Consider the following 20,679-nt stretch of genomic DNA (forward strand, 5'->3'; position numbering starts at 1 on the left):
TGTATTTAATAATCACAAGCACTGTTTAAGGACAAAATATGTATTTTCAAGCTATGATAGTATCAAACTATGATCTGAAAATTTCTTAACTGTCATCAGCAAAATTCCTGCGGTCAGAACTTGATCACTAATTCTATCGCTGCTGCTGCAGGAGGCAGAGTTGAGCTTCTTTCAGATTGCAAGAAGGAAATACATTCATGTCACTGAATTTGAGCAGTGTTCCTTAGTTCTGAATATTTTTTGACAAGAGTGTGAAAATGTGATAATGAAACTCATTTAAAATAATTGAGTGGCTTACTTTAAAGCATTGGAAAAACACATGTGTTGGTTAAGAAGAAAACTACTGACAATTTGTGGTCCATTATTTAGTCAGCCTAAAGATAATACACTTTTCTCCTCGAACTCAGTGTAGAGCTTAATTTATGTGTACACTCTGACACATAATTTGGCTTCTCATTTGTTACTAAAGATGTAGAGAAAAGTCTTAGTATATGCTGCTCTGCTTTCTAAGGCATTTTCTGATGGGTATGGTGTTATTTTAAGAGGAGGAGTATGTCTGTTCTGTATCAGGCTGATGCGATACTTCAGGAGCCTGCATTTAAAAAAACCTTTATATTCTTGTGGCTTGACAGACCTTCTGTTCAGATAAATAGCAGCAGGTAATGCTGCTAATGAGTTGGAAATCAGCAAAAGACTATTATAGTCTCTCGTAAAACTATATGAAGCTAATAGAGAAGATGAACTTTTCTATGGAATGTTAGAGAGATGTGGAATTTGACATTTAGATACAAGCTCATACCCATCTTCTAACTGGAAGGAAAAATGATAATGAATTCAGAAAATGCCAACACATGCTCCAACTCTGTCTGAAACTGTCCAGTCATGTTCAAATTCAGTGGCTAAGACTGTCAACACTAGGGATAGCCTTTATAGGGACTGCCTTTTGCAGGGAACCCAATTGCAGTTGCAGGTATATCTAGAAAAGAAGATTAGAGCTGGAACCTACTTTAAGATAGACAAAGTGAACAAAATAATAATTTTTTTGAGTTTCACCCTTCTATACAATGAGTATGCTTTTGTATAATGTATGCAAGTCTTCACCCCTGCAAATCAGAATTCATCAAAAGAACAAATAGTTCTGTATCCAGTTTAATCTGGCTCCAGTTGCCTCACCCTTTTAATATTGCTGTTCTTAGCATTTACAAAGAATGTCTCATTTGAGATCCATGCAAAGTAAGCTTTACAGAATACCTTGCTTGTATTTCCTCAGGATCAAAATTTTGTGTGGGCTAAGGCTCATTTGAAGGGACTTGTGGCTTAGCAAGTTGCTTTCCAATTGTGAGTGGCACTTGTGGTAGGAAGGCTTCTTTAGCAATTTTTTCACATTGAACCTCTGATTTTGTCTTCAATTCTTCTTTTCATCTTTATTAAACTGCCAACTTGATATTTTTTTCTGTTTTAAGCTTTCTTAAATAGTTAGGTTGTGCCTTTCTTACAGAGCACAGTAAATTAAAAATGGAGTCTCCTGTGTTCAAAAACTATTATGTGTTGTCTGCACAGGTAATTCATTTCATAAAGTTGCATTTCTATACTATATTCTAACTCTGATAAGAAAGGATTCTCCTTAACTCATCACTGTTTAGAATGCAATTGCATTGGGAAAAAAGTGAACTGCTGAAAGGGGGAGGCCTTGTCCAGCAGAGGTAATGCAAGACCTTTCACTGATACCACTTCCTTACTTGGCAGCAGCATTTACTTATTTTCCTGGGTTAATGACTTGTACTGACACTCAGAGTTCTGACAAGCATTTGGATGTGATATAGGGATCAGAAGATAGATGGGAGATGGAGCGATGGCCTTTCAGCTCTGTAAGACTCAGCTCCTCACAGAACTGTAGCCTTTGCTAATCTTCCTCTGAAGTTTGTACATAGCAAACCATTTGCTCACAGGAAGTTTTTTTGTAAATTTTGGCCATCAGGGTTTAAAACCCTGTAACTGCTAGTTTTGGGTTGCCTTTGGAAATTTGTTTTGATACAGTGGTGAAAATCTACAGTAAAGGTAAATAACACCCTGTTCCAAATGGATTGCATTCTGATATGGCAGAAATGAGTAGATTCTGAGCTGCAAGCACACAACTTAAGAGTTTTCTTGGAGATTGCCTTTATATCTTAAGAAGCCAAGTGCTTAAGTTCTCAAAATGACCAGAAGTGTTCTTACTTGGACAAGGTATGTGTATTAAAATGATGATATTTCTTTGCAGAAACAAAACACAGACTACTAGTTGGGGAACAGTTTGATTGGTTTGTCTGTTGATGGGGGTTAGATTTTCTAATATTTTCTCAGTATTGTTTTTTTAGTGCTCACAGATGGTGATAGGTACTCAAAAGGACTTGGAGCCAGAGCTCCTGATGTGTCACTCTAGAGGGAAGCCTGCTACCAGCCGGTGTGCAGTGATCTGTATACCACCTCCTTTTACTGGAGCATCTGAGATGCAAGTAGATTGAAACCTCTTAGCAAAGAATGATATATCATTAATGCTTTAAGGTACCAAATGCAGAAAGACTCACTTGTTAACTACAATGTTTTTGTTTTGTTTTCTTCTTTTTTAAAAATACATTCTGAAATGCTTATGTGATTTTGAGTTGTTGCAGGTATTGTGGGTTGCAGCACAAGCTAAGTGATGGGGATCTTAGAGGATGAACAGCTTTTTTTCTCTTTGCGGCCTTGCCAACTATTGTTTGCCTCCAAAAGCATTATTGTCCTAGTCCTTGTGAGCCTGATTTCAAAGTCAATGAGCAGTATGTGTGTGTGTGTGTATATATATATATATACATGAGCAATTTTCCTAGAAATGCCACATCATGCTTTTCTTGTTTCTTGCAACTACCAAAGCTTGAGAGGCATTGTTTAGCTCATATTTTATTTGCACCCATTTAAACTTACCTTTGTGTGCTCCTCTCAGAATTTTTTCTTTCGTCCTTGTCATTGGTGTAATGACCTATTCACATGACACCAATTTTTCTACTTTTTGAGGAAGAGCTCTGATGTTGAGTCATAAACAGGTTCAAAATGATGTGGTGTTTGCATTATCCAGGAGCTCACTTCAATCATACAGCTGTGAAAGAGAGGAAGGGTAAGATAGGCTGGATGGATCAAGCATGACTTTCAGCTTCCCACTGCCTTTGTTGGCTATAGAGATTTGTGTGAGAACATAATTTATCCATTCTTCTGGGCATCCAGGTCCACAATTTTAAAAACAGTTTATTTATACACTCAAGTCCCACTGACTTTAGTATGCACAAGTGTTTAATTATATACAAATATTAAATGTGTGAGACTGTCTAGTCATGTCACAGTGCTGGGTGAGTTTCTATTCTTCTTGTCAGCATTAGAATTTTGGAAATATTGATCAAATACTAAGGATTTTTAGTTGCTAGACTGGTATAGAAACTATCTTATATCTGAGGATACAGAAAGTATTGCAGGACTTTAGGTACCCAACAAAATGTGTATTTAAGTGTAGGAGCCTCAGGGCTATAGTGATGGGCAACAGCAAAAAAAAAGGCCCAGAAAGAAACCACAAAACACTACCACTCTCCAAACTAAAATAGTCCAAAAGGTTTTCTTGCTCAAGAATTGTTGCCTGTGTCACAACGTGAATGCTATCGGTTCATTCCTGTTTCTCCCTGTGTAGATAATGTGAGGCTCTATAAGGCTTGTGGCTGTAAAATCAACTGCATATTGCCTGTTTTAAAAAGGCGGGGGTGGGGAGAAATAACTTGTACCCTGTGAATCAAACAAAAAGCGTCTTGACTCTGGCATGCCCTCAGACATTACATCACCACTCAGCCTTTTCTGTTGACATTACACTGGTAAAGGAGAGTTTCAGGAATGCACTGCTCATGGTACTGCAAGGCTGCTCCAACTCCCTATAAAGTTACAGTCCTCATTATGCTGAAATTTGTGTTCTGAATAGCCCTGGTTAGGGACAAGCCAGCTTTTTGCAGTACAGAATTATTACATGAATGCAACTCTTCCAAAAACAAGGTTAGCTGTACAGATGCTGGGGGTCTTGTATGGTTGTATATTGCCTTTATAAAGAAAGAGAACTTTTCTTCAGTGGTGTTCTTTGTGTCATCTAATTTGAAGGTCATTTATCACAGGAAGTAATGCTTATCAATGTCTAGGTTTAAGAACTAGCAAGAAGAAATGCAATTATTCTTTTAGAGAATACATTTTAAGTTTCCTGTGCATTGAAGACTTCCTAATGAATAGTAGCTTATTGCAGTCAGCATTTCTTAATATATGAAAAGCATTCAGTGTGCAAATATGTTGCTGTGCTTGGATAAAAAGAAAATTGATGTCTTACTTGGTCTTAAATTTGGTTTCTTCCAAGAATTACTGATGACACTGTATTTTGGTGTTTGCTTTATCTAAATAGCAGTTTAAATTCTATCTATATGCGTAATACATACATATAAAGTCCATGCATGAGATTTATCTAGCAGTGAAATTGCTTATTCATTTTCCCCCATTTTTTTGGTAATTGACATTGGGAGGGTCATACTGAAAATGCCTCTTTGGAGTCAAGGTGTCAACAGCAGGAGCTATGAGTTTTCTTTAGCCGTTCTTTTTCTGATTGCCTCTTCCCCCATTCCTGGTGCATCCTGCCAGCCCCATTTCCTGTCTCCCTTTTCTGAGTTCCTATAAGCCCTAGGGGGAGGATTTTAGACATCTGCACAGCAATACATAAGCCCAAAAGGACCCATATTGAAATTAAATTCTGGTGGAGTAGAACTCAAGACTCAGGAGACTTTGAATTTTGCAGGCTTTGTGTTCCTCATAGTACATCATGGGAGATCTGTAGTTAGTAGCATTTCTCATATGCTCAGATAAACTTGTTGATTTCTTTGTAATGTAATAGAAGTATTTTCCCTGCCATAGAAATACTCGGTAAGGATTTTTAAGTTGCTTTTGTTAATTAATAAAATTCCTGTTTTGGCCTTTCTGCATTACAAAAAGGCAGCTCTAAAAATGTTGATGGATTATTCTCAATGATGCTTCTGCAAGCATTTGAAACTGTCCCACACAGAGTTGGCTGCTTCTAAGAGTAGGGATTTAGGGAGTGAGAATGCAAATTTTTGGCTTTGAAATTTATGTACTAGAAGCAATTTGTATTTCTCCAGTCTGCTGTGTCTCACTGCTTTACTTTTTCCAGTTCATGAGATAGGCATGCCTCTTACTGAGGAACAAAGCTTCTGTTGTTAAAAAGCCTTTTGGACTCACCTGTTTGATTCTCAGGCTGAGATGGAAAACTTTTAAGCTCTGTTTTGTGCCAGTCTCAGCCTCTTGAAAAGCAGTCTCAAGGAGTACAGGGTAGTATGTAAAGAGTACAGGCTGTCCTGGCTGTTGTGAAAAAAGATGTCTGTTTTAACAGTGTTGTGAGCCTTCTTTGAATTTGTTAAGTATTGGGAAAAAAAGCAAAAACCGAACTGTAATTTGTGCCCCAGAATTTATTATCAAGTAGAAGATAAAAGGTTGTGTGTGTAGATACTTTGTAGGCAAATTATTTTCTTAGCTGTAAGTTCTCCAAGACACATCTCAGAGAGAGCTTTCACAGTTATGTCTCCTCTTACTTTAGGTTTTTTCTTTGAAAGAAGGGAATAAGAGGTTAGTGGCTTGCACAGGTGACTGCTCATTATTTTGTCATCTCCTGGTTAACTGCTGTGGAGAGAAGAATCTCTAGTTGGTGACAGTGAGAGCTGCTACAAGGAGGCAGCCACTCTGGCTGGGGCTGCAGTTTGAGGTACCAACAAGGCAGTGTGCCCTTCAGGGGACATCCTGTACTTCCCCTGGGCTCTGCTGGCACCCATCTGACCCTACAGGATCTGGCTGAAATACAGAAATGGCAATACTATATTGAATGACTCATGACAATTTGTATGAGGTTTTACTGCTGCAGCTACTGAATCAGACCACTGCTGTTAGGGGTTCCAATGTTAGCAGAAGACATGTAGGTGGGAACAGACCTGCTGGGGAAGTCAGCCAGTGATGAATACAGCAGTCTTTCAAGCTGTACTCAGTGGGAATTCTATACTAAAAACCTAGATTTATCAACACCTAGATTCATCAACATAAAAGTACCAGCCTTGACAGATCAGGGATCGCAAAGAAATGGAAATACTTGACTAATTGACTGTTGTCCTTAATTGTTTTGCCCTGTTGTTTTCTTGCTTATTTCTTTCTTGATTCTTTTGGAATAGGAAAATGTTTTTTCCTCCTCCATAGTTGTGTCCCTACCTTGTTTCCTATCTGGTTAGTAGATACTCTAACAATAAAAATGAATTGAAAGTAAACCTGTGGGTTTTCTACCTGCAGAAAATGCAGACAACATGAAATTAGGATCAAATTGTAAATTGTCAGTCATTTTTTAAAACGGAAAAATAGCAGGGGAAGCTTTTTTTTCATAAGATGTGTACAGCAGTCTTGACACCACAAAAGGTCTAGAATCAGCTCTAAAAAAATTTTGTTTGTGTTCTGTCAAATACCTCTCATACAAAATGTAACATATAACAAGACTGGTGTTCATGGTTGTGGTTTTTTTGCACATACATTTATATATACACACATAAAAATCACACACAGATATACATGTGTCTATGAGGGCAGCTTTCTTATGCTTTGCTTCTTTTTGTTTATAGCTTGCTTATCCCCCTTGAAATAGCTCCATGAGAAGCAGATTGTCATGTTCACTCGGGGATTTTGTTTGGTTCAACCCTTTGGGGTTTCCTGATGTTTAGTTAGTGGGATGTGTCTATGATACTGCTTAGTTTTCAGTGGCTACTTACAGGGCATCTCTCTCCTGTCTGTGTGACCGCTGCCCTTTTGTAAAAGAATATTTCTGTAAGGTCCATAATTCCAGAAACTTCAGCTTCTTTATTAAATTTGAAACTGACTGTTGGCCTTAGAAGTTCTTGGAGACAGAGAGCTGTCACAAAGAACAAAATGGCATAAGCCCTGTTTACTTAGGAACCCTTTCCTCCTTGGATAAATACACCCTTTCCTCCTTGGATAAATACACAGTTTTTATATTCTTCATGTAAATGGATTCCTTTTCCACAGCTGATTGCTGTGAATTCCAGTCTATTTTGGACAAACAATGTTTTTCAGATTTCAGTGATGCTTCATGTCAAACTGTGTTTTCCTCAATGCTTATCAGTGTATATTCCACCACAGAAGTGATGTGGGAGTCTCGAGGAATTAAGACTTGAGCCTAGCAGACTGCCCCAAACCAGATTCTTTATTTGTTATCTTAGGAAAAGAACCAAAAGTATACACCCGGCTAATTAATTATGTTATGTTACAGGTAAAATAAAGGGTCTATACATCCTGTCTCTTAAAGGACATATGCAAAGCACCAGCCTAACTGTTTCAAATTTGGGTGCCTCTGTGCTTCTCTCCCAGCATGTGGGTTTTGCACTACTTGAGGAAACCAAGGGGCAGCTCACTAAAACCCTGAGAAAAATTCTGTCTGCTCTTATCTTTTCTGCACCAAGTTTCATTGGCCCCTCTGAAGAAAGGGCAGACATGCCCAAGTGAGTGGGAATTGAGATTTAAGAAGTTTAGTCTCTTTCAAAGCTGTAAACAGCAGCATGAAATTCAAATCTGACAAGCATTTTCCTGCTAGTAACTTAGCAGTACTTGCTTTTAAAATGGTTATAATTTCTGTGCCTTTATCTGTTGTTTGTGCATGCATATATATATAATATATATATAATTAGATGGTGATAGTGCTTTTTGATTTGTGCATTTAAGACAGGCTTCTATATTCTTCTTGTTCTCCCCTACATTAGGAGGGCCATTCAAGAGACTTGAAAAAATTATCCATGTCTGTTAGTCCTTTATCTAGGGCCAAAAGCTCAAAAATCTGATATAGGTCATAAGCAATATGATATTTTATGGGAGCAGAAAGTGTGGATATTGGAGACTGAAATAAGATGCAATTTAGATAACATTTTATTGAAATAATCCATATTTAGTAGCACTGAGGAAATGTAGCTTGTGGGATTTTGAAAGCTTTCAAACTGGCAGTGCTATGAACAAAAAATAAATTCCCTAGAGTGGTAGTCCTCTGCAAAATGCAATGCTAATGCTACTGTTACTAGACTACAGAAGCAGATTAGATCTTCATTTATTTATATCAACTGCTGTAATTTCCTTAGGGAGAGAGAAAATGAGAAGAGTTACAGTGGAATGAGTGGGGAGTGCTAGTCCAATGTAATTCTTTCAGATTCCTGATGGTGCTTCATTTTAAGCATTTTATGTGTACTTGAAACCCAGATTGAATTGGTGTTTTCTCCCAGGAGCAGACTCTAACCATGCCTGAGAGTTTTCTTCCTTCTAAGGCAAACTTCTGAATCAGCAGCTCATAGTCATCTGGAAGCCTTTTCCTGTCATAGTTGCTAACAGCTAGGCATAGAAGCTGACTCTGTCCTTCAAAAAAAAATTCCAGTATTAACAGCAAGCATTTTTTCTGTCTAATCTTGTGGTTGCATGAATATTGTAAATGTTGATTTCTGAAGTCCTGGCCAGATACAGCAGCAAAAAGGCAGACAATGAATCAAGTGGGTTTAATATTGGTCTGTTCCCCCCAGACATCTGAGCTCCCGGTGCAGGGTCTGGTTTGATTCCTAATTCAGCACTGCAGTGGTTCTTGAGGTTATGTTCAGCTTGAGTCTGTCTTTAGGGGGGGAGGGTGGAAGGAGGACAGTGCTTGATGTCTGAGCTATTTAGTTGTCTCTGTGAATGCACGTTTTTGCCTCCCCCTGGCTTGCCTCTGTGATTTGATTATCTGGGCTTTTGTTCTTCAAGTGACTGAATAGAAGGTACTCTGCTAGAGATCTATCCCCTCAGGACCAAAAATCCTTGTTCACAATTAAAGTGGAGCCTAGCCATATGCAGGATGACATTCTTTCATCTACCCTTCCTAAAGCCCTTCTTTTTTTTTTTTTTCCTTTCTGTTCCTTCATTTTAAGAAGTCTACTCCATTCTCTCAGGATTTGAGCCTTATTAACTAGAGTTTGGTGAACTTAATAGTAATTATTTCTTTTTCTAGTAATAGGGACTGACTTCTTAGTTTTCTTAATTCTTATTCTACAGCTGTGAACTAGTGCAGTGAAATATTGGTTTATTGTTATATTAGTAATGAATATATCAAAGAAAACTTTTCACAAATGGTCCTGTAAATGTCCCAGTAACATCAGTCCAGCTGTGCTCTCTAGAGGCCTTAGGTTCTGATTGTCTTGTGCAGGGAGTACTAATTGGAATTGAGATTGTTCTCCAAATGTCATGTGGTTTGTGACTTTGGCAGCTTGGGTGTTCACCCTTGAAGCTTCATGTGCACATTGTTCTTGCAATGGCTGCAGTCATGAGGTTCTTCTGGCAATCTCTTAGTCTTGACTAGAAAAACTGCTTTCTACTTTTCAGACCCATATCACCTAGTCTTACAGGAAAAGACAAATGCATTTGGGAATTCAATCCTATGTTGTGAGAACAGCAGGAAAACATGTACCCCAAAGGTATCCTTACAGGGAAAGAGAGCAGAAAACAATGCTGGCTGCTACAGTGGTGGCAGTGTAATGGCAGATACAAAATACTTGGATATTTTGTGGAATATGATCAATTTCTGCTGATTATTGGCAGACCTAACCATCAAAATGAAATTTAATTTTATGTTAAAAGTTCACTACTCATAGCACTTTGCTTACAACATGAAACTTGTGTACATGACTTTATCAGTTAATGCTTTTGGCATTTACTAATGGCTGTTTTGTGTCAAGATTAAAGACATAAGTAGTTTTTCAGCTCAGATCCTGAGCTGAGCTTGTTCTGTGGCTGGACATAATTGCATTGCAGATGTTTAATTCATTCCTATTTGCTTTCTCTTAATTCACTCCAGAGTACTTTACTGTCATAGACAGGTAGAAGAATTGTAAAGGAAAGCCCCCTCCCCCTCCTTTTTTTAAAGTTATTTTAGGACTTCAATTCTTGATACAAATATACAAGACATCTCTGCTGCTAGACTTAGAGGAACAAAAAAAAGGAGAGCAAAAAACAAACAACCCACCTCTCAAAACCATTTTGTTTTCAAAAACATTTGAGAAAAAGAAATTCTGGGAGATATGTTGTAAATATGCAGTTGAATCAAAGATAACAAAGGTTAATTCAAGCCATGTAATACTGCTGAAACAGACCAAAGTAAAATACTACAGGAGTTAAAACAAGGGTTTAATCTAGAACACTTCCATTAACAAAAACATTTCAAATAAATTGAAAGATACATCCTTGTTACCACCTGTGTACATCCAAGGGTTCCAATCACTGCACCCCACTGCACTGATGCCTGTGTATAACACAGGAGAAAAAGAAGCAAGGCACTTAGCTCTTCACCATGTGTTTCAGTGGACTGAAGATCAGACCCTCCTATCCCTGTTGCTTTGTACCTCAGTGGCAATCGGCTTGCTCTAAAGTAACTGAAGCCCATCCATATTAAATTACAAACTCTTTTACAAAGTATTTACGTCTGGTTTGAATCACAAACCAAACTCAACTGTTTTGAGGAAAAACCTAAATCTAAAAAACTTGTGGAAAAATAATGAAGTGGACAGTCCTGGATCTTAAAACAGGAATTCAGGAGTTCCTTCATTTTTCCTACTGGTGCTAGTAGCTTGTTAAAGGTTTTTCCCAAGCTACATGATCCTATAACTAATAAAAATAAATGGAAATTAAAAAATCATACTTATTGGCATTAGGTAACAAAACCATCCCATGGGATCCTTTGGCTCGTCTGATTCAAAGCGAGCGCAGAGCACTGACATGTCTAATATTCCCTGCCTGTTCCTGCCTTGTAGCCTTTCTCTATACAGGGATTCCTTGTAGATGGTAAACAAACCATCCAAGAAAATCTGATGAACATAAATCTGTTTCCTCAACACAAATAAATCCACTCCTGATGCTTGGCCCTGTTGGGTGAAAGGTGCTGCAGCACCTGCAGCTTTTTTTTAATTCACAACTGGACTGGGTTAGCTGCCATGTAGTGCAAGCTATGGTGTACAGTGCAAATGAAGCATTATTTTTCCTCTTTGCCTTTAGTCTTTCTGTAGACCATCTCTCGAAAGCTTGCAAGGATTTAATTCTCTCGTTTCCTCCTCTCCTCCTGGTTGGAGGATGCCAGAGCGCTCCTTTCATCTGCGCTGTAGGTCTGGTTCTCTATACACACGTGCGCAGCTTCCATGCAGCGCTGTCTGCTGCCCCTCATGACATAACCAGAGCTCTCAAACAATGCAATCTCTTCACTTGTCAAGCTGATTTCACCTCTGTGGGGAATGCATTTCCCTGCTGTTAGGTACTCTGCCATGGCTGCACCTTCACTGGGCAGGAGGGCATGTCCATACTTCAAAGGCCTGTCATCCTGAGATGCATGAGTCCTGGCAAGTCAGCTCCTAGGTGGCCCTGCCTGAACAGGTAGACTGGACCAGATGACTTCCAAAGGTCCCTTCCAGCCTCATCCCCTCTATGATTCTGTAAACCATTTTAAGGTGCTTCATCAATTTCTTCCTTTAAGTTCCCCAGATTGTGATCACTTTAAATTATGCAAGTCCATGTGCTGAGCTGCAGATCCCGTCGCTGTGGCCTGTCTTGCCGTTAGTACTTTCATGATGGAGCGTAAAGGTTTCAGGCGGGCGTTTTCCTGACACTGTTCATTTCTCATCTCCTCCTTCCTCTCCCCCCTGTAACCCAAAGCCCAAGCCTAGTCCACCAAGACAATTATTTCCCTTTTCATTTTGGCAATCTTTGAAAAAAAAACAGTCAGAACAGAGCTCTGGAGATCACCTGACTTTAGTTGCTTCTCAGATCCGATTGCTCAGGGAATTGTTCAGGTAAATTTTGGATTTGCAAGAGTGGAGATTCCACCATCTCTCTGGGGCTGAGTTGCAGTGTTTGTTATGCTCCTGAACTTGCTGTTCCTTTGTGCTCAGCTGGAATTTCCCTTGCTGTGACTTGTGACTGTTGATTGCTGAGTATCCACTGCTGCATGCCTCTGAGGAGAGTCTGTCCCTGGCTGCTCAGTATTCCTTTGAAGAATGGGAAACTGTTGAGGTCCACTCTGTCCCTTCCCTTTCTCCTGGCTAAACAAAAGCAGTTCTCTTACATTTTCCCTGCAGGGCACAGGCCTTCAGCTGCAGCGGCCCTCTTGTCCGCTCTCTGTCCAATTTGTTAATATCACTCCTGTACTGGGGGACCCAAGCCAGACACAATACCCCAGGTGTGGCCTCAAAAATGCCAGATAGGGGAAACAATCACTTGTCTTGTCCTCCTGTTTGCACCCTTGACAGTGCATCAAGTATATTGCTTTCTGAGAGCAGTGACACATGACATTTCCTGCACAATTGGTCATTGAGTCTTATGGGACATAAAGAGTGTTCCTCTGCAAATAATTTTGGAAGCGGGTTTGAAGGGTCTCACAGACACTCCATTCCTGGCATGTACATAACATGTTGTTTCTGTCCTGTGTGCCTCATGCAGGATAGCTGAAATCTGTCACTTTGGGGCCCTGTCATTGTTAGTTTATGATATGTGGGGAAAGAAGAAGAAAAAAAAAGATGTGGTCATAAATTCAAGATACTGACTTTTCCAGGTGTTTTAATTGCAAGTCTGTTTTTAGTCATGTGTCCTTGGCAAATTAGTTGCTGCTTCAACAACACAATTTGTAATAAATAGTAACAATTTGCAACAGTTCTATACAAATGAGACTTTTTTTTTCCATGTAGCATTTCTTTAACAAAACATATTAGAGGGGCTTTCTTTCTAATTGCTGGGATGTTTCCTATATAAACCCTAATCCTTGCAGTTTTGGCACAGCAGCTCAGCCTGCTGTGGGCTAACATTTTATGAGCAGTCAAATGAAAGGGGAAGCACATATTCCTGGCACTATCAGGTCAGCTTGGAAGGTAAATTGCCTAAGTGCTTGAACATGTTGGCTTGTAGAAATAACTTTCTGGCTTGGAAAGTATGGGTTTATGAGTGATTCTGAACTAGTGTGCACAAGCTTTTAAAGGAGCTTTTGTTTGATCAGTGCTTCTTACCTGTCAGAAAATGAGCAGAATTGCATTCATAAGTGCTTACTCACATCCTGTACTCTTAAAGATGAGGGGGAAAAGAATGGTTGGATTATGATAGCAGGAAACCAGAGAAAGGATTTTAGTGGTTCGTTACTGCATTTTTGTGATAGGAAACATCCAAACAATGCACTAATGTAATTAGCATTGCAAACAGAATATGCAAAAAAATTGCAAACAAATTGATAGCCATTTTTTCTGTGGTAGTGTATATTTTGTGTTTATTTGCTTCTGAGTCCTGTGTTATTCCAGAACTTGTCTCTTCACTGCTTGGTGTTACTTTGCCTGATGATTTTATGTTTCCCTGGAGAATGAAAGGCAGAAACCAGTTATATTTGAGCCAAGCAAAACAGAATTTCTCTCCCATCAAAGGTTAGAAAAGGGACAAACTGGGTCTATTTCTTTATTTTTCTCCCTTTCCCCTTACCTAATAATAATTAAATGAAAAACCCAGCTTCTTGGCTGTATTGATTAAACTGCAGCCTAACATTAGTGGAGAAATAGAGTTTTATTTACACTGTCTACACCAGTATAACTGGAATTGGAATCTGCCATTGGTTCCACTGTGTGTCATTTAATCTCTAATTTGGGAGAGAAATAAACTGTACTCCCTCTCATTTATGGGAGAGTAAGTATTTGGAGACAAGGCACAATTTGTGGCCTCTCAGAGCTGCGAGGCGTAAGCTTTTTGCCACGTCAAATGTCACCTGTCATTCCAGTGCCTGCTTGTAGTATATTAAGCTACTTTAAATTGCATATTGCCTGAAGTTCTGCACAATAAAGACATTGTTAATCATTTGTGTACTGCTGAAAAAGGGCAGCCTCCCATCTCTTCAGAGTAACTATGACCAGGAAAAAAATAAATAGTGTGATAAATGGGGTGGAGGGCCATGGCTTTAAACCACTTGAGACTTGCTGACAGTGAATGTTTAGCTTTGTTTTTTGTTTGGTGTTCAAGATTATTCTTAGTGACTGAGTTTTGATGGTCTTGGTAGACGTGTCTGGATTAATGAGTAATAGACATGCCAGTGTGTAATGGACATGGCAGCTCCCTTCTTAGGTAGGTGTTTGATGGAGTTTTCGTTGGTAGTTCGGGACATGAGGAAAGAAGCTATCAAAGGCTTCAACATCAAAAAAAGACCAGAGTTACAGGTTGAAAAATAGAGAGTATGATCTGGACATAGACATGCTTATATTAAAGCTAACCAAAATTCATAGCATTATTTAGCAAAGCAAACATATACTTTGGGCAGTAGATATTAGATATATGAAGTATGCTTTTCAATTTTGGTCCATTTATGCAGGCAACGTTTTTGTGCTGGTACTTCATCCCCATTTAAATGTAAACTGATCAATGAGGTGCAAAGAATTATGCAAATTATTCTTTTTTGCTCATTTTTGGTTTGGAGGAAGTAGATCAATTGTATAATAGCATCATTCAGGTGATACTTTGATAAACTGCTTTTATTTTTGTTCTTAACAGTACATCCTTTCGGGCTCTGATGACTTCAATTTGTATATGTGGAGGATTCCTCCAGATCCAGAAGCAGGTAAGTGTTGATGTTGTTTTAAATGGGGAAGGAAGAGTGGGGGGGCAGGTGTCTGACAAATACTAAACTGGTATTTCAAAATAATTGCTGTTCTCACATTGTGAATCTAGAGCAGCTCTGAGGAAAGCTGGATAGGGAGAGTTTACAAATGCCTTATCCAATGTCTGGATAACAGAGGTCAATGCCATTTGAATGTTTTCTCATAACGATTTTCTATTTTTTTCCCTTCTCATGTAATGATCATTCCTCCCATAATAAAGCTTGCAGCATAAAATGGTGCTGGGTTCACAGGGTGCTCCTTACAGCTCCACTGCATTGACCTCTTTTCCCCTCTCATTCCTCTTATACCAAAATCTTCCCACTGATTTCTAATGCAGAGGAATTATGCTTTTTTACTTTCTGGGTGGAGGAGCACTATCAGCTGGTGGAAAGGGCCACTTTTGACTAAGTTCTGACCCATTCCCCTGCTGGGGCAGACATGGTAAGCAAACAGCAGTAGCACAGCTCTGTATGGAAATACAGGAGAAGGATGTTAAAGGAAAGCCAGCAGTCTGGGGGCAGTGTAACAATCCCATTGTGAATGCCACTGTTGGTCAGTGTCTCATTTGATGTGGTCTGCTGAGGTATAGGGTTTGGCAATATGACATTCTAAGCCATACAACATCAGCATCTCTCTTCTGTTGAAACAGATCACTGCACTTCTAGAAGGGTGTTAAGTTTTAATTGAAAGAGTCAAGACTTTCAAAACTGCATTAGTGTTTTCATTTTTAGTGGCTCTGGCTCTTGAAACTGTACATTTTAGTGATATTAAGAACAACTGAAGGTTATCCTGTGGTCTCAGACACTTTAGCAATAGTGAGAGAAAATTACAAGCTATGTTAGAGGTAAGATGAAAATATTTTGTTTCATTTTCAAAGGCTGTTATTAACAGCTGTGTAATCCACAGCTGAGAGGATGAATAGCCTTCAGTTAATGGCAGGGTTTTGAGGAAAATGACATTCTAATTTTGGGGTTTTTGCTTAGTTAATCAACATTTCATGTTGCAGTCCACAAACCCTGAAGATGGTCCTGCTAAATGCCAGTAGCTTGGCCTTCTATCTTTGCATAGAGTTTATAGAGATATCTCCCTGCTTTTCTTTTTATTTGTGTGATTTTCTTGTACATTTGACACTGATTTACTACTACTTATGGATTTTTTTGCCTTAGTTAAAACAAAGATTACATACATTAAAATTAGTTATTTATTTGTAAGTTTTATTGTGTGGACTGTAGAATTATATTTTCTGCATATATCACCACACTGTCCTGACTTCCTTTGTAAAATCTGGATTTGAGATTTTCTGTTTATATGGCTGTGATGCTCTTGAAAACTTTTTTCCCAGGCATCTGCACTTAACCAACTTTTTATCTGGGGCTTTTGCACAAGGATGATAGCTAGTATTTGTTGCACCTGTAAGCAAAATAATTGCTAAGTAAAATAATCTGTTTCAGAGTAGTTGTTAAGGATGCCCCTCTGTAAAAAGATATATGCTTGCAAAAATAGTTGCTATTTACAAATAGGTGATACATTTTGATCAAACAAATTTACAATTTAATTTGTGATTTACCACACAACAATGTCATATCTGGTTTTGTCAGGTTTCTTGTCTCTGGTTCTTGTAACTTCAGGAAGGGTGTTAGTACACTTGCAACATTTCAGTTACAAAATTAATTACTTAATATCAATTGCCCTCAGTGGTTGCCTAACGAATCAGAAGATCCAGGAGTAGTAATGTGTATGTCTTAATGTCTTGTAACTTGAGCAGTTCTCTTTTTGAAATATTTTAGCAAAACTCACAAGCTTGGTTTTGTTAGACCCAGAGGTCTGATTCTGTGGAAATAACTAACTGGGCATCCAGATCGCCTGTGATAGCCTTATTGAAGCTTTGCTTTTCTTCATTCAGCTCTTCTTGAAGGGTTGTGCCCATTTTGAATGTGATGAAATGCCCTTTCTTAAATCTTATCCTGCTGTTCAGAATAATTGCCAGAGAGAGATGTTGCTGTGCTTCCTCCTTGGAGAAATAGTCTTGCCATAGGGATGTAGAGACTTAGGAAAACGTTTGCTTCGGTGGAAAACTCCTTGTTCTTATGTTCTAGCTAAAATAAGAGTGCCTTTGGGTTTGTGATCTGAGAGAGTGGAATATGGTCTTTCACTTAAAATAGTGTGCAAGCTAGACAGGATGATGTAATGTCCTGTACTGTTGGTTGGTATTTTAAATAAAAATATCTCTCTAACTGATTTCTGCCTTCCGGTTGAACTCGGACATTGTGTTGCTATAAATATTTATGATAAAACTCCCTTAAATTGTATCAATTATTTGAAAATAGGGAAGTTTTTTTTTAAGCTTCTATCTTTTTTAACAGCTGCATCCTCAATGCTCTGAAATTATTATTTCAATGCTCTGAAATTATTTTGTTATAGGTGCACCAAGTACTGATTATCCAATGGTTAGCAACATTAGTGAACAAAAGATGAAGAAAGGTGAGAAGGAACATACCAGTCACTTGCAAACATATTTAAAGTTGGAGAAATGTGGTTGCCTGTACTGGTATTTTGCCAGGAGAATAGAACAAATTCTGCTGGATTTTTTTTCAGATAGTCATAGTTTAGAAGTGTCCTTCCAGTAGGTTGCTTTAAATCTTTCCCATAATCAGCTGGAATCTGCAAGCAGTTTTGTTTGGTCCAATAATTAGGCAAGATTTTTGCCCCCTTTGGGGCAGGGAGATTTGTGGAAAAAAGTTATTTCCTAAATTGCTTAAGAAGCCACTCTGTTGAAGAATTTTACTGACTGTGTCCTTCTATAGTCTTAGATTACTCTGAATAGGCTGGGATTTCCTATGCCAGAAGGTTGGTTGCTTTTTTACCACCTTTTGTGGTTTCTTAAAGATGGAATAGTTTGCTCATTTTTCCACTTTCATCTCCATCCAAGTACTATCCAGCTTTCCACTGTGCTTTAGAAATAATTGCCAAATGTTTCATGAATTTTTTTAGCCAGTTTCTTCTTTAAAGTAATCCATGGAAGTATCACAGTTTTTTTCAGAGGCAGCTTCTAGCAAAGCTAATATATTAAGTTTGGCAGAAGAAAAGGAAAAGCAGTCCTGAGTTTCCACAGCCTTTACTTGACTCCAATGCAAGCTGGAAGTGAGAAGAGACATCAGTCCTACATGACTTGTCCAGCAAGCCTATTAACATATGAGCACTTAAGATGTTATTAAACCTAAACATGGTCTATTAGCTGGTAAAGAACCCCTGTTCAAGACAGAACCTGACCTGTCTTGTGGAGTAACAGGGTTTAGTAGACTAAAAGTTTTCAAAATGGAGTTTACATTCCTCGCTCATTACTCTGAATCATCTATGCAACTTTGCTTTTGGAATATTGCTCAAAGCTGCTGTGTGAGGGGTATGGTATTATTTGTGATTGAGAAGACAGCTGGGGATCCTTCAGTTCATGTGAGCAAGCTGTCACCAGGTTCTGCAAAACTTTACTAAATCAGAACAGCAAACTGCATTTCAAAACTTCTTTTTAATTCTGCCTTTGACTGTAACTGCAAGCAAGAAAGGGCTGGTCATTGTGGTCCAGTTACTAAACTAATTGCACAAATTTCCAGCAGAACTGAGGCAATTTTTCTTCCTTTTTTCCTTTTCTTCCTTTTCTTCCTCCTTGGTCTTTGTAAATGCTGGCACTTCTTTGGGCTTGAAGAATACAGGAACAGCTCTTTTCAGAATATTTGAACAGGGCTATCTCATTGGAAACAGCTTGTAGTTTAAATTCTCAAAGTTCTGGGCTGAAAAATGAAGATGAATAAAAAAATTATTAAGGGTTTCTTATTATCTTTAGCTATTTTGGAGATATTTTATATATGGGTACATATGCATATATGCATACCAGTTAGTTGGGGCAGGGGAAAGCCATCTTGACCCAGTGGGGAGCATACTCTGGAAGGTTTATGTTTTTTAAAAAATTATTTTTCTGAGGTGTGGTCTTGGGATATAAACTGTTTTACATTTAGGACTGTAGTTTGTCTCTTTCTTCAGGTCAGTCAGTGTTGACCAAATGGTGCTATGGAACAGTTGTTAGATTAACACAGCAAGTAAGTGCTGGGTAATTGTAGAAAAGGTTTTGTATTCAGGGGAATTGGGACTGGTTTCTGTGGCATTTTGCTTGTGATAATACCATGGGCCTGTGGAATCTATCACCAGGTGGCCAAGTGGCATCTATCAGAAAACAAGGTACTGTTGGGTGCTTTGTAGTGCTGTAGACAAGTGAAAGAAGATTCAGCATCCAGGAGTGTTTCTGTCATCAGCCTTAGTATGTTAAATGTCTAATTTGGGAATAGAAAGCTGAAGATAACACTGAGCACTGGGAGAGGCTGGAGAAGCTTTAGTTCCTAGCAACTGGCCATCTAATTGTACCAAAGCTCCTTTCTCTTGTCGTATTGAAAATGTTTGCAGTCAGCAGTGCAAAGAAATGCACAGCCAAGTAGTTTACAAAAAAAAACCCAACCACAAAAAAGCAAACAAAAACCCCCAGTAGACAGCTATTGGTTGTGAGATAATTTCACTTATTTTATATCTATTACACTCAGAAAGCATAGTTGTTGGTGGTAATTTGCATAGTTCCAATAACATTGTGAAACCTGTTGCAACCTATGCCATTAAGTACAGCAAAAAAGCAGTGTCTCTCAGACCAGGAGGGGGAACAGAGTGTGAAGGTGTGCTAAAGTTTATTTCTATAGTAATTTTTCTTAGCTTTCATAGTGTTGTTCAGCTATACTAGTGATAACAATAGTGGGAGAGTTGGGATAGATAAGGTGTATGGCAGATATTTAGAACCAAAAAAAGAAGGGAGAAAATATGCATCCAAAAATAGCCACTACCACTACAATTTTATGCATAGTCTTTACATGTTTAATATTACTTTTCTCTTTGGCTTTTGGAACCTCCACAGAGGTACAAGACCACTGTGGGGCTGGTTCTAGGCATAGGCCAGGCAAAGGAGTTGATTGCCTGAAAGAGCAAGAACAAGAGTTGTCTGAGGCAGAGGCTGCTACCAGCTGACTGCTCCCTGTGCTTTCACTAAAGCTCTGCAAGGCCCTGCTGATCCTTTCACCTCACCTGGAAGCTGGAGGGGGGATTCACAGGTGTCAAAGGAAGCATTCTGCAAATGGAGTTGAAACTGCTTTCTTATGAGGGGGCACTTGGAACTTCAATGTCTCCTTTTACCATGCTAGGAGGAGAAGGAATCTTGGCCACCCCTTCCTGTTCTCACTCCATATTTAATGGGACCAAAGTCAGCTGTGCTTGTGCTGCTGAGAAACCTTCAGTAAGTCTGGCTGCTGCCACAGCTGGAGTCAATTCCTGACCCCAGAAGAAGGGATGCTGCAGGACCCTGTGCTTTTAGGGAGAAAGTGCTTGTGTTAAATCTAGCTTCTCTGCAGATGGGTCTCTGAGGAGCAAAACCAACTACCTGCATCCACTCTATGAAACAAATACAGGTGTGTGAATGACCAGAGAGGCTTTTAAGGTACCTGAACATAATCTGCTGCACTGAAGGCACAGGCCCCATATGCTATGCACATTTGCTTGTATTGTGCTGCGCATTTGCTTTCCAAACTATGGTATCTCTCTTTGTTAACGCATTATGATCTCATAGGATTCAAATGCAAAGTAGTACCCATGTCTAAATGTACCCTGGATTATTACTAATGAAAACTAAATGAAATTTAAATGAGCTACTACTGTAGTGCCAAGTACTGCAGTGGAGTGGTATGCTATGGCACACTGGCACACAGCTGCAAATATCTGGTTCTTCTCAGGAGTTTTCAGCACTTTGAGTAATTCACAAGGCTTGTATGAAGTTATGCTTTAGTCTGTGGCATGTCTTTCTACCTTATATGAACAAACAGTGGGA

General features: G+C 38.9%; 1 protein-coding gene and 1 long non-coding RNA gene across 2 annotated transcripts in view; one reads left to right on the forward strand and one right to left on the reverse strand.

Annotated features, from left to right (window-relative positions):
• The window catches only part of DCAF5 (DDB1 and CUL4 associated factor 5), a 67,250-nt gene that overhangs the window by 34,851 nt on the left and 11,720 nt on the right, over nt 1–20,679 (forward strand). The window contains exon 7 of the mRNA XM_066552430.1: nt 14,662–14,728. Coding sequence (XP_066408527.1) covers nt 14,662–14,728 — 67 coding nt within the window. The remainder of the gene's footprint in view (nt 1–14,661; nt 14,729–20,679) is intronic.
• The window catches only part of LOC136558126 (uncharacterized), a 37,358-nt gene continuing 34,951 nt past the window's right edge, over nt 18,273–20,679 (reverse strand). Inside the window, exon 4 of the long non-coding RNA XR_010783836.1 lies at nt 18,273–18,553. This is a non-coding gene — a long non-coding RNA (uncharacterized lncRNA). The remainder of the gene's footprint in view (nt 18,554–20,679) is intronic.

The sequence above is a fragment of the Molothrus aeneus genome, chromosome 6 (assembly GCF_037042795.1).
Source record: "Molothrus aeneus isolate 106 chromosome 6, BPBGC_Maene_1.0, whole genome shotgun sequence".
NCBI classification, from domain to species: Eukaryota; Metazoa; Chordata; class Aves; order Passeriformes; family Icteridae; genus Molothrus; species Molothrus aeneus.